This window comes from Castor canadensis, chromosome 6 (assembly GCF_047511655.1).
Source record: "Castor canadensis chromosome 6, mCasCan1.hap1v2, whole genome shotgun sequence".
Lineage (NCBI taxonomy): Eukaryota > Metazoa > Chordata > Mammalia > Rodentia > Castoridae > Castor > Castor canadensis.
The window spans coordinates 77796436-77806366 of NC_133391.1; the positions used below are offsets into that span (position 1 = coordinate 77796436).

Below are 9931 nucleotides of genomic sequence, written 5' to 3' on the forward strand. Positions count from 1 at the left end.
CCAAAGAAAGTGATTCACACATTTTCAGTTGTCAGCCACCCACTGCTGTTCTCTCTCAGTTGTGAAGGGCAGAGAGGCTTATTTCTTCCACACAGAGAACAGGAAACAGGGCTCTCATTTGTAGCCCAGGCTGGCTTGCAACACTTGATCTTCCTGCCTCCCCCTGTGGAGTGTTGGAATTACAGGCATGTGCCACTATTATAGACCAAAGATTTTATCTTTTTTGTTCAAAGATCTTAAATCAGAGAAAGAGACTAAAAACAAAAAGGCAATAGTATTTCCTTTGCTGTCTTGGACATCTATCTTTATATGTAGAAGAAAAGAGATTGAGAAGAAATACAATTTGAGCTCAAAGAAAAAGTAAGAACCACAAATGTGGAAGAAGCCAGAAAGATCAAAACGAGAAGAGAGAAACCCATCTAGGGTTTTAGGGGACCATAAATTCTTTAGAAATATGAACAAAGCTCTGAGTCCTCTCCCACACAAATGGATATATCTATAATTTTGTGGACAGTTTCAGAGAGTCCACAGATCTGCTGGCTATCCTTCTTAGATGCTTACAATTGGAAAAATTATGAAAATTAGTGAAGAGAGATACCAAAAGGCACCCAAGAGATTATTTGCAATAAATTGATTTTTGAAAAGGAGTACCTGTTTTGATAGTTAATGCAGGCTGGAATAATTTTAAGCATTAAAAACATACAAAAAGGTGTGGAAAACTCATTGTAAGTATTACCCAATTGAATAGATAGCACATTTATTTGGTTAGAGACCAAGAGTACTGCTTCTGTTTGCTAGTCAGAGCTTGACAAGATACCTCCAATTTAACACTTTTTCACCATATGAAACAGCAACTTATGAACCAATTAAGCCTTGGAAAATAAAACTGACAAATAACACTGAGAAGACAAGATAGTAATTAGCTATGCGTTTTTCAATTATGACCCTAGATGTGAAAATAAAGTCATATGCCTGAAATAGGAGAAACTAGGATATTAAGACATAAAAAATGAAACTTACCAGTGTTAGAGTCTCAGGATGTGAAGTCAATTCATCCCCAACGTGAACTAAGGCCCCAGGAGAACTACTGCAAACTACGTCTTGAGTGGAATGCAAGGGCGCACTACATTTTAGGAAATTTAACTCTGCTTTTCCGGTTTGCGCAACGCACAGATTATAGGAATAAGGCAAAGTCCCCTGGGTGTAGTCGAGAGAAACCCCTGGTCTACTCTTAGAACAGAGACCAGACTGCAAGCAGCCCCAGGAAGCCCGACTGGAGGAGTGTCGCAGGCGAAGGGCGATGGCTAGAGTCACAGCGAGGAGGAAGAGCACAGAAATAAAGGCTAAGGCCACTACAAGGTAAAACTGCAGCTCAGCCTGGGGGTCAGAGGGGACAGAATGATCGGTGAGGTCTGGCAGTGCCTCCTGCAGGCTATCGGCGAATACCAGAAGCAGCGTGGCGGTAGCTGAAAGGGGTGGTACCCCACCGTCTTTAACAGTTACTAGAAGGCGCTGGCGGGCAGCGTCCTTGTCGCCCAGGGCACGCGCAGTGCGCACCTCGCCGGTGCGTAGCCCTAGGCTGAAGAGCCCGGGATCGCTGGCCTGCAGCACGTGGTAGGACAGCCAGGCATTGTGTCCCGAGTCAGCATCTACTGCCACCACTTTTGTGATTAGGTAGCCGGGCTCTGCGGCGCGTGGCACCATATCGAAGAGCGCGGAGCCATCGGGCCCCAGCGCAGGATACAGCACTCTAGGCGCGTTGTCATTGCGGTCCCCCACCAACACACGCAGGCTCACGTTGGTGCTGAGCGCGGGTGAGCCCTGGTCGCGGGCCTGCAGCGTCAGTAGGAAGGAGCGAAGCTGCTCGTGGTCGAAGGCGCGCTGTGCGAACACCACCCCGCTGAGAGCGCTCACGGATACGTAGGAGGACAGCGCCCTTGGCTCCAGGTCACTGGCTACGATGGAGTAGGAGACTTGACCATTAGGTCCGAGGTCCGGGTCAGAGGCGCTAACTTGCGCGATGGAGGCTCCAGGAGGGTTGTTTTCAGCCACATGGACCATGTAAGAGGCCTGGTTGAAAACTGGAGGATTATCATTGACGTCAGTGATGTGAAGGGTGATAACTGTCCTGGAAGAAAGGGGCGGTTTGCCTTTGTCCGTGGCGGTGATGGTGACATTGTACTCTGGGTCCTGCTCTCGGTCTAAAGTTCTATCTGTCACTAACTTGTAATAATTATTAGAAGAAGAATAGATCTTGAAAGGAAGGTCTCTTTCTATATCACACTTGACTTCTCCATTTCCTCCGAAATCCCGGTCCCGCGTTTTGAAGAGGGCAATAACCATTCCTGGAGGAGAATCCTCCAAAATCTCATCAGAAAGAGAAGTGATGATTATTTCTGGGCTGTTGTCGTTTTCATCTAGGATTTCTATGACGACCTTACACTGGGTAGAAAGACCACCTCCATCCTTGGCTTCCACTTCCATAGTGTATCGTTCTACATCTTCATAATCCAATGACTGGTTATTAGTAATCATACCTGTTTTCTCATCCAATGAGAACATGTGTCTTGTGCTCTGGGCAGTGCTTCGGAAGTAGTAGTTTATCTCTGCATTGATCCCCTCATCCTTATCAGTGGCTGTTACTTGCAACACCAGGGATCCTGGGGGTAAACTCTCACTCACACTGATTCTGTATTCATCTTTGCTGAACACCGGGGAGTTGTCATTGGTGTCCTTTATAAATATTTCTATTTGAGTGGTGGCACTTCGTGGAGGGTCCCCTCCGTCCAACGCAGTCAGTATCAAGCGATGAGAGCTCTGTTCTTCCCTGTCTAGGGGTTTCTCGAGAGATAACTCTGGAAATTTGCCACCATCGGAATTCACTCTAACCATCAATGAGAAATAAGGGTTAGGGCTTATCTGATAGTCTTTAATTGAGTTTAAATTTATGTCGGGGTCAGTAGCAGGGTCAAGGGATATTCGGGCACCAACGGATACAGATTCAATAATTTCTAAATGTATTTCCTTTTTATCGAATTGAGGAGCATGGTCATTAATATCCTCAATCATCACAACGATATGAAAAATATTTAAAGGGTTTTCCACCACGGCTTCCAACTGCAACTCACATCTTCTTCTCGTTTTGCATATCTGCTCGCGGTCTATACGGTCCTTCACAAGTAAGTCCCCGCTGTCCGCGTCCACGCTGAAGTGCAGCTTCTCTGCGCTAACTCGCAGCTTCCGAGCCGCCACATCCAGCACGCTGAGCCCTAAGTCCTTGGCGAGGTTCCCCACCACCGAACCCCTGGGCAGCTCCTCGGGAATGGAGTAGCGGATGGGCTCGCAGAGCGCGGGATAGAACAAAGGCAGCAGGAAGGGCAACAGTACCTGGCCGCGGCGGGTGCGGGGCTTCTGCGCGCAGCTCCCTCCCATGGCTCGCTCCCTGGCTCGCTGGCTCGCTCGGGTTTTCACCGGGTCGCTGCCTTCAGGGTTGGAGACAGTGCGGTCTACCGCAGCGGAAGAGCATTCGGGTCCAGGATCAGCGCAGCCCAGTGTCGGGGCTGGAAACCCTTGTGTGTGGCCTCTGCGAGTGAGCGGGTTTCCTTCTGCGTGTGGTGGTGGCTGCGCAGGAAATTCCAGACTAGAGGCTGAGGGATCCCGGGCGTAGGCGCTTGCTCTGCACTGGCCGACAGCGGCGCCCAGAGGCTCCGTGTGGAACTGCAGCCTGGCTTGTTTGGAAATCTTTATTCCAAAATGTGTATATGGCTCTTTGAAAATGCAGTCATGAATTAGCTGCAAATTTTAATCTCACCATGGAATTACAGTAGGTATTTACATAGTGTTTAAAAAGAATTTATTACGGATAATATCAAACTTAGCAACAGGGAGTATTGTGCATTATATTGTGAACCTTCACATTCAGATAAACCAGCTTCAACAACAGCCAACAATAGGCCAATCTTCCTTTAGTATATACTGTACTCCCCAACCGCTCTGAGGTGAATCCAAAATGTAGCATTTCAATCAACCCTTTTCTTTAAGATAAGGCGTTAAGTTCTATGTTCTATAATCTGTCACTGATGTACAATATCTCCTACATAGTTCAAGAAAACTAGGAGTCAGCATTTTTCACACACTTCCCAGTCACCCATCCAGATACCCTTGTGTTCTGGTCTTAAAGGCTAGTGATATTTTTGTTGTATAGAGTAGTAGCTATTTACCATACATCAGTATGTATGTTATTATATTTTTCCCAAATTAACATTTTAATATTTATAAATGCTAAGTATAAAGATTGCTTCCCAAAACAGAAATTTCAAATAACACTTTTCTTACTGCACCATTAAAAATATGACCCTGAGAGATACTTTACTTTTTTCCTACTCGCTTAAGGAAAAAACACTTGTTTTGTGTGTGATACTGGAGTTTGAACCTGGGGCCTTGCACAAGTGTGCTACCATTGAGCCAAACCCCCGCCATTAAAGAATGTTTGAAATATAAAATGTATATATATAGCATAATGGATTTCCAGACACATTAGACCTTATTTTCTTATAAGTAAAACAACAGAAATTTGAAGAATGATGAAGACAAAAATCATTATTTCCACACAAATGCCACTAGTCATTAATATACCTATGGATCACATGTTTAGAATAGAATTTTGAGTCAACTTCAAAGCTTATTTTCAGACTGAAATGTCATTTGTTACCTGAAAATTGATATTATGTCTAAAATCACATTAAATAATGCATTACTTTTCCTGATAGTTAAAAGCTACTAAAATATTTTATAGTCTCCCTCATTTCTCCTGAGAATATTTCCTTAACTTATTCCCATACCCAGGTTCATTTCTAGTCTTAAAGTTTGGGAAACTGAATCAGAAATAATAATTAATTCCCTTAATTTTGTCCTTACATGGTGTTCAATCTTAGCAACTTCTCCACAGCAAGTTTATACTGTAGGAAAGAAGACTGTCATGCTATTTCTATAATCTGACATTATAGAATTAGGAAATTCAAGTCTTTGATGATATGATCATAAAGAATACTACAATTCTCACCCACCAAAGGGAAAAAATGCTTTGCTAGAGTTTGGAAATGGATTGTTGAAGTTTGTATCTTGAAAAGATTTTAAAATACAAATATAAACTTGCAATCTGAAAAACAACAGCTTAAGGGGGTGTTTTCCTGTCCTAAAAATAGACAAGTGGAAGCAGTAACTCTGGGTTTTCAGTTGTTCCTCTCAGAAAAAGGCATTTACTTTGTTATTAATTTGCCCCTACAAAACAGTATCACTGTAGAAATGGTTTTAGGAGTAAGAATTTTACAGTGGAGGATTGGAGATACCAATAATCAATATACTTCAGGAAGAGAAATCCAATTGAGAGTTAGTAGTGAATTGTAACCAACCGAGCAACCCACTCAGGATAATGAAAGTCGCCCAATGCTGAATGTTTTCCACTGACATTAGGTTGATATGAGAAAGTGAAATTTGTATCAACGATGTAACTAATAAATCCCTCCTTTAGATGTTGGGGGTGAAGGACAGGCTCAGTGAAAACTTAAGTGAGAAATATATTCATATCAATTTATGCTACCTGAAGTAGGAACACTACTTAGAAAGCTAATTGTCACAAATAATAAAGAAAAAATAGAACTCACAGGAACCAAAGGAGTGTCTTCAATAGGACACCTGGAATCAACTGAACCACCCAAAGGCTCGCTTTTCTCACAGCTCTCTTGACTGATGAGCATGTCTGCATAGTTTGGCTGGGGGAAGATCAGGTGGCTCTTCCCAGAGTCAGCTGTGAGGGAAAACTCCTGGGAATAGGTCTGTAGGAAAGCCTGCACCCCATCCATACCCACAAAGTGTGAGGTGGGTACACCAGTCAACCTGCCACTTGTAGACTGCAGTAGATGTGAGGCATGCCAGCGCTGCAACCTGAGCGCCAGCAGCACAAGAACAAAGGCCAGAAACACACAGGAGACCACAGCTACTGCTACCACCAGATAGAGTGTGAGGTCTGAATCCTCAGGATGGGCGGGGGTCTCAATGCTGCCCAAGTCTGCCAGGACATCAGGGATGCTGTCTGCCACAGCAATGGTGAGTGTGACAGTGGCAGAGAGAGGAGGCTGGCCATGGTCCTGCACAGCTACCACGAGACTCTGCTTGAGGGCATCTCTGTCCTGCAGGGCCCTTGCTGTGCGCACCTCACCTGTGTGCAGCCCCACCAAGAAAAGTCCTGGCTCACTGGCTTTGAGCAGGCGGTAGGACAGCCAGGCATTTTGTCCTGAGTCTTTGTCCACTGCCACCACCTTGGTAACCAGGTATCCAGGCTCTGCGGAGCGGGGTGCCAGCTCCACACCTGTGGAGCCATCTGTTGGGAGGGCAGGGTATAGGATCCTGGGAGCATTGTCATTCTGATCCAGCAGGAACAGACTCAGTGACACATTGTTGTTGAGTGGTGGGTTCCCATTATCACTTGCCTTCACTTGCATTTGCAGATTACGAAACTGCTCATAGTCAAAGGATTGCAGTGTATAGAGCACGCCAGTGTCAGAGTTAATGGAGACATAGGAGGATAGCGGTGCCCCCTGGATGGTGTCCTCCACCAAGGAGAAGATGATCCTAGCATTCTCATTGCTATCAGGGTCATGGGCAGTCACTGAGAAGATGGAGGTGCCTCTGGGGTTGTTTTCAGGGAGGTAGACTGAGTAGGAGGCTTGAGAGAAGGTAGGTGGGTTGTCGTTGATGTCAGACACATGCAGGGTGATGTGAATTTCCGTGGATAGGGATGGGATTCCTCTGTCTGAAGCCATCACAGTGATGTTATACTCAGACGCTTCTTCTCGATCAAGTATTTGGGCTGTCAACAATCTGTAATAATCGTCTACTGAATTTTCTAGTTTAAATGATGGATTCTTCTGGATGGAACAGACAACTTGACCATTCTTTCCTGAGTCTTGGTCATGAGCATTGAAAAGAAGGATCACAGTACCTGGAGGAGCATCTTCCCTCACTGGGCTAAACAGAGACGTAATGGTCACTTCAGGTCTATTGTCATTTACATCTTCCACCATAATTACCACTTTTGTCCGCCCTTTCAATCCCCCGCCATCTTCAGCCTGTATTTCCATTTCATATAAGGAACATTCTTCATAATCTAGACTCTTTGCTACTGATATTTCGCCGGTATTTTCATCAAGCTGGAATAATGAAGATTGTTTTTCATTAATTTTCCGGAATTTATATACCACTTTTCCATTGGATCCCTCATCCAGGTCGCTAGCTCTCACTGTAAGCAACAGGGTCCCTGGGGGCACGTTCTCAAGGACTTTCACTCGGTAAATCGGTTGAGCAAAAACTGGGGCATTGTCATTTGTATCCAACACCGTCACCTGGATGTGCACTGTGCTGGAGCGGCGCGGGTCGCCTCCATCCGTGGCAGTGAGGACCAGGTGGTGAACCGCCTCTTCCTCTCGGTCCAGGGCGCGCTCCAGCACCAGCTCTGGGTTTATAGTTCCATCGTCTGCAGTCTGCACGTCCAGGGAGAAATGGTGACTGGGGTTGAGCTGGTAGCCCTGGAGGGAGTTCACACCCACATCCGGATCAGCAGCTTCTGGAAGCGGATAACGTGCTCCCGGAGCTGCTATTTCGCTAATTTTTACTTCCAGATTTTCAGCCCCAAATTTTGGGGCATTGTCGTTGATATCAGTTACTTCTATTTCTATTCCGTAAAGTTTTACTCTGTCTTCAACCAGGATTTTAAAGATAACCAGACAAGGTGCGCTCTGAGCGCAGAGCTCCTCCCGGTCGATCCTGCCCGCGGTGACCAAGCTGCCGCCTCGCGGGTTGAGAGAGAAAAGCTGCGTCCTACCTCTGGAGACGATGCGGACTCCGCGCTCCGCCAGCTCCCGGGGCTCCAACCCCAGGTCCTTGGAGATGTTCCCCACGATATAGCCCTTCTCTTTCTCTTCGGCCACCGAGTAGTGGATCGGGCTGGCGCTGGCCTCCCACAGTGTCCCCAGGAGCGCGCAACAGAGGACCAGTCTACCGTAGTGCTGACGTTTGGTTGAAGCAGCCATTGTTTTGCTACAGAATTTCCTCAGAATACTCTCGGACTCATTATGCTCTTCTTTTCCTCCTATAAAGCCTGATGATCGTTTTCCTTAGGAGAGAAAAGCCCGAGTGTCCAGTTAAGAGGCTTTGTTGTAGCCTGGGTGCCAGTTTGTGAGATATGCGGAGCTTTGTGTAGTTGCAGATCTGAATATCCGAATGGAGCGCTGAGTTTTTCTTAAGAGTTGGTGAACAGCGGCGCTCAGAGTTCTAAGTCGTTACTACACCAACTGAAATACTTAACTTTTTCTCTCCCCCCAACCCCTTTTTAAGACAGGGTCTCACAGTATTACTAAGGTCTCAAACGCTTGGGCTAAAGAAATCCTCCTGCCTCAGCCTCCTGAGAAGAAGGTACTTACACGCGACTGCCACAGCATCCAGGAAGATAATGCAACATTTTTTTATTTTAGATTTATTTTAGATTTTTCTCATTGTTGCATTTATACTTCAAAGACAATTACCACTTGCAGATATCTGAGCTGTAGATGACGTGAAGCGAAATTTCTGTATTAAATCACCGGATTTTTTTGCTTAATATTAACCTAACTTACTTTATTTTTTGGTAGAATTCTACACACTCTCTCCAGACATGTAAGTTGTTATTTCTTTTTTATGGTGCTTCATTTGTTTTCTATATGTCTTTATCAACTTTCAGAAGTAATCATGTATAATCTCTTTGGAAATATATTTATATTTTTCTTAATTTTATTCTTTAGTTAATATAATGAATATTACAGATGTATATGGAATGAGTATATGGATAATTACTCACTTTGAAATTATTTTACAAAGTTAATTTATTTTGATGGTAAATTTCCTGAGAAAGATTTCTTTTAAATTTCTGAGTTGTAAAAATAATTTTAATTAGGCAATAGTTATAAAATCTCTTACTGAATATTGCTAATTTTAACAGGATTAAGGTTTTTAAAGCTCACATTTCTGTGGTTATTTAAAACTTCATGCTATTTCAGAAATGTTTAGCTTTCTATGTGAATACTTGATGTAACATTTTGGAAAATTAAAATGAATATGCAGGAAAAATCAACTTTCCAATTTAATCCTCCATCAAGAAATTAAGCTTTTCTTTTTTTTTTTTTTGTTTTTTTGCAGTGCTGGGGATAGAAACCAGAGCCTCAAGCATGCTAGGCAATTCTTCCACTGAGTTACATGACCAGTAAAGACTGGAGTGTCGCTCAGTGGAAAGAGTTTGCCTAGCATGGGGTCATGGGTTCAATCTCAAGCACTTAAAAAAAAAAGAAAAGGAAGAGGAGAACGAAATAATGCAATTTTAAAGTAGTTTTAAACTCATTCTAAGGGTCATTTAAACTTACATAATTAGGGAGAAGAACATAAAATGTAGAACAAATGTTTACTACTAAAAAGTAAATGGTGTAATAAAAATATTACTTTCACCAATTTGTAAAAAAAGTCATTAATGATATCACTTCTCCAGCAAAAGACTTACACTGTGTAATGGCAGCTTTGTATGTACACTAGACTAGTATTTTTGCCATAAAATGGAAAAATTCAGAATTCTCTTTCCCATCTAGTTATGTTTAGGGCTCCAAATTTTAAGACAAATCCATTGCCGTCTTATCCCTTTCTTCCTCAGAGAGCCTATGTGAGGAATCAGGGCAAGAGACATAGAGACACACAGCATTTTCTTTCCTGCTCTTCTTTTTCTGTGCTGGGGATTGAACCCAGGGATAGGAGCATATTAAGTAGTACCCTACCATCTAGCATTTTCTTTCTTTAGGATTTTGCATCCATGAAAATGAGAGAGAACTTAATGATGTGTATGTAATGAATTTGG

General features: G+C 43.7%; 1 protein-coding gene across 15 annotated transcripts in view; it reads right to left on the reverse strand.

Moving 5' to 3' along the window:
* Nucleotides 1-9931, reverse strand: part of LOC109681333 (protocadherin gamma-C4) — a 182840-nt gene that overhangs the window by 93978 nt on the left and 78931 nt on the right. Inside the window, exon 1 of one of the 15 annotated variants that reach the window (XM_074076803.1) lies at nt 5664-8862. The exons of 13 other annotated variants lie outside the window; for them this stretch is intronic. In XM_074076803.1, the coding sequence (XP_073932904.1) occupies nt 5664-8087 (2424 nt within the window). In that variant the 5' untranslated portion in view covers nt 8088-8862. Of the gene's footprint in view, nt 1-1020; nt 5604-5663; nt 8863-9931 lie in introns of those variants that run through there. One more of the 15 variants, XM_074076814.1, reaches the window with a different exon arrangement.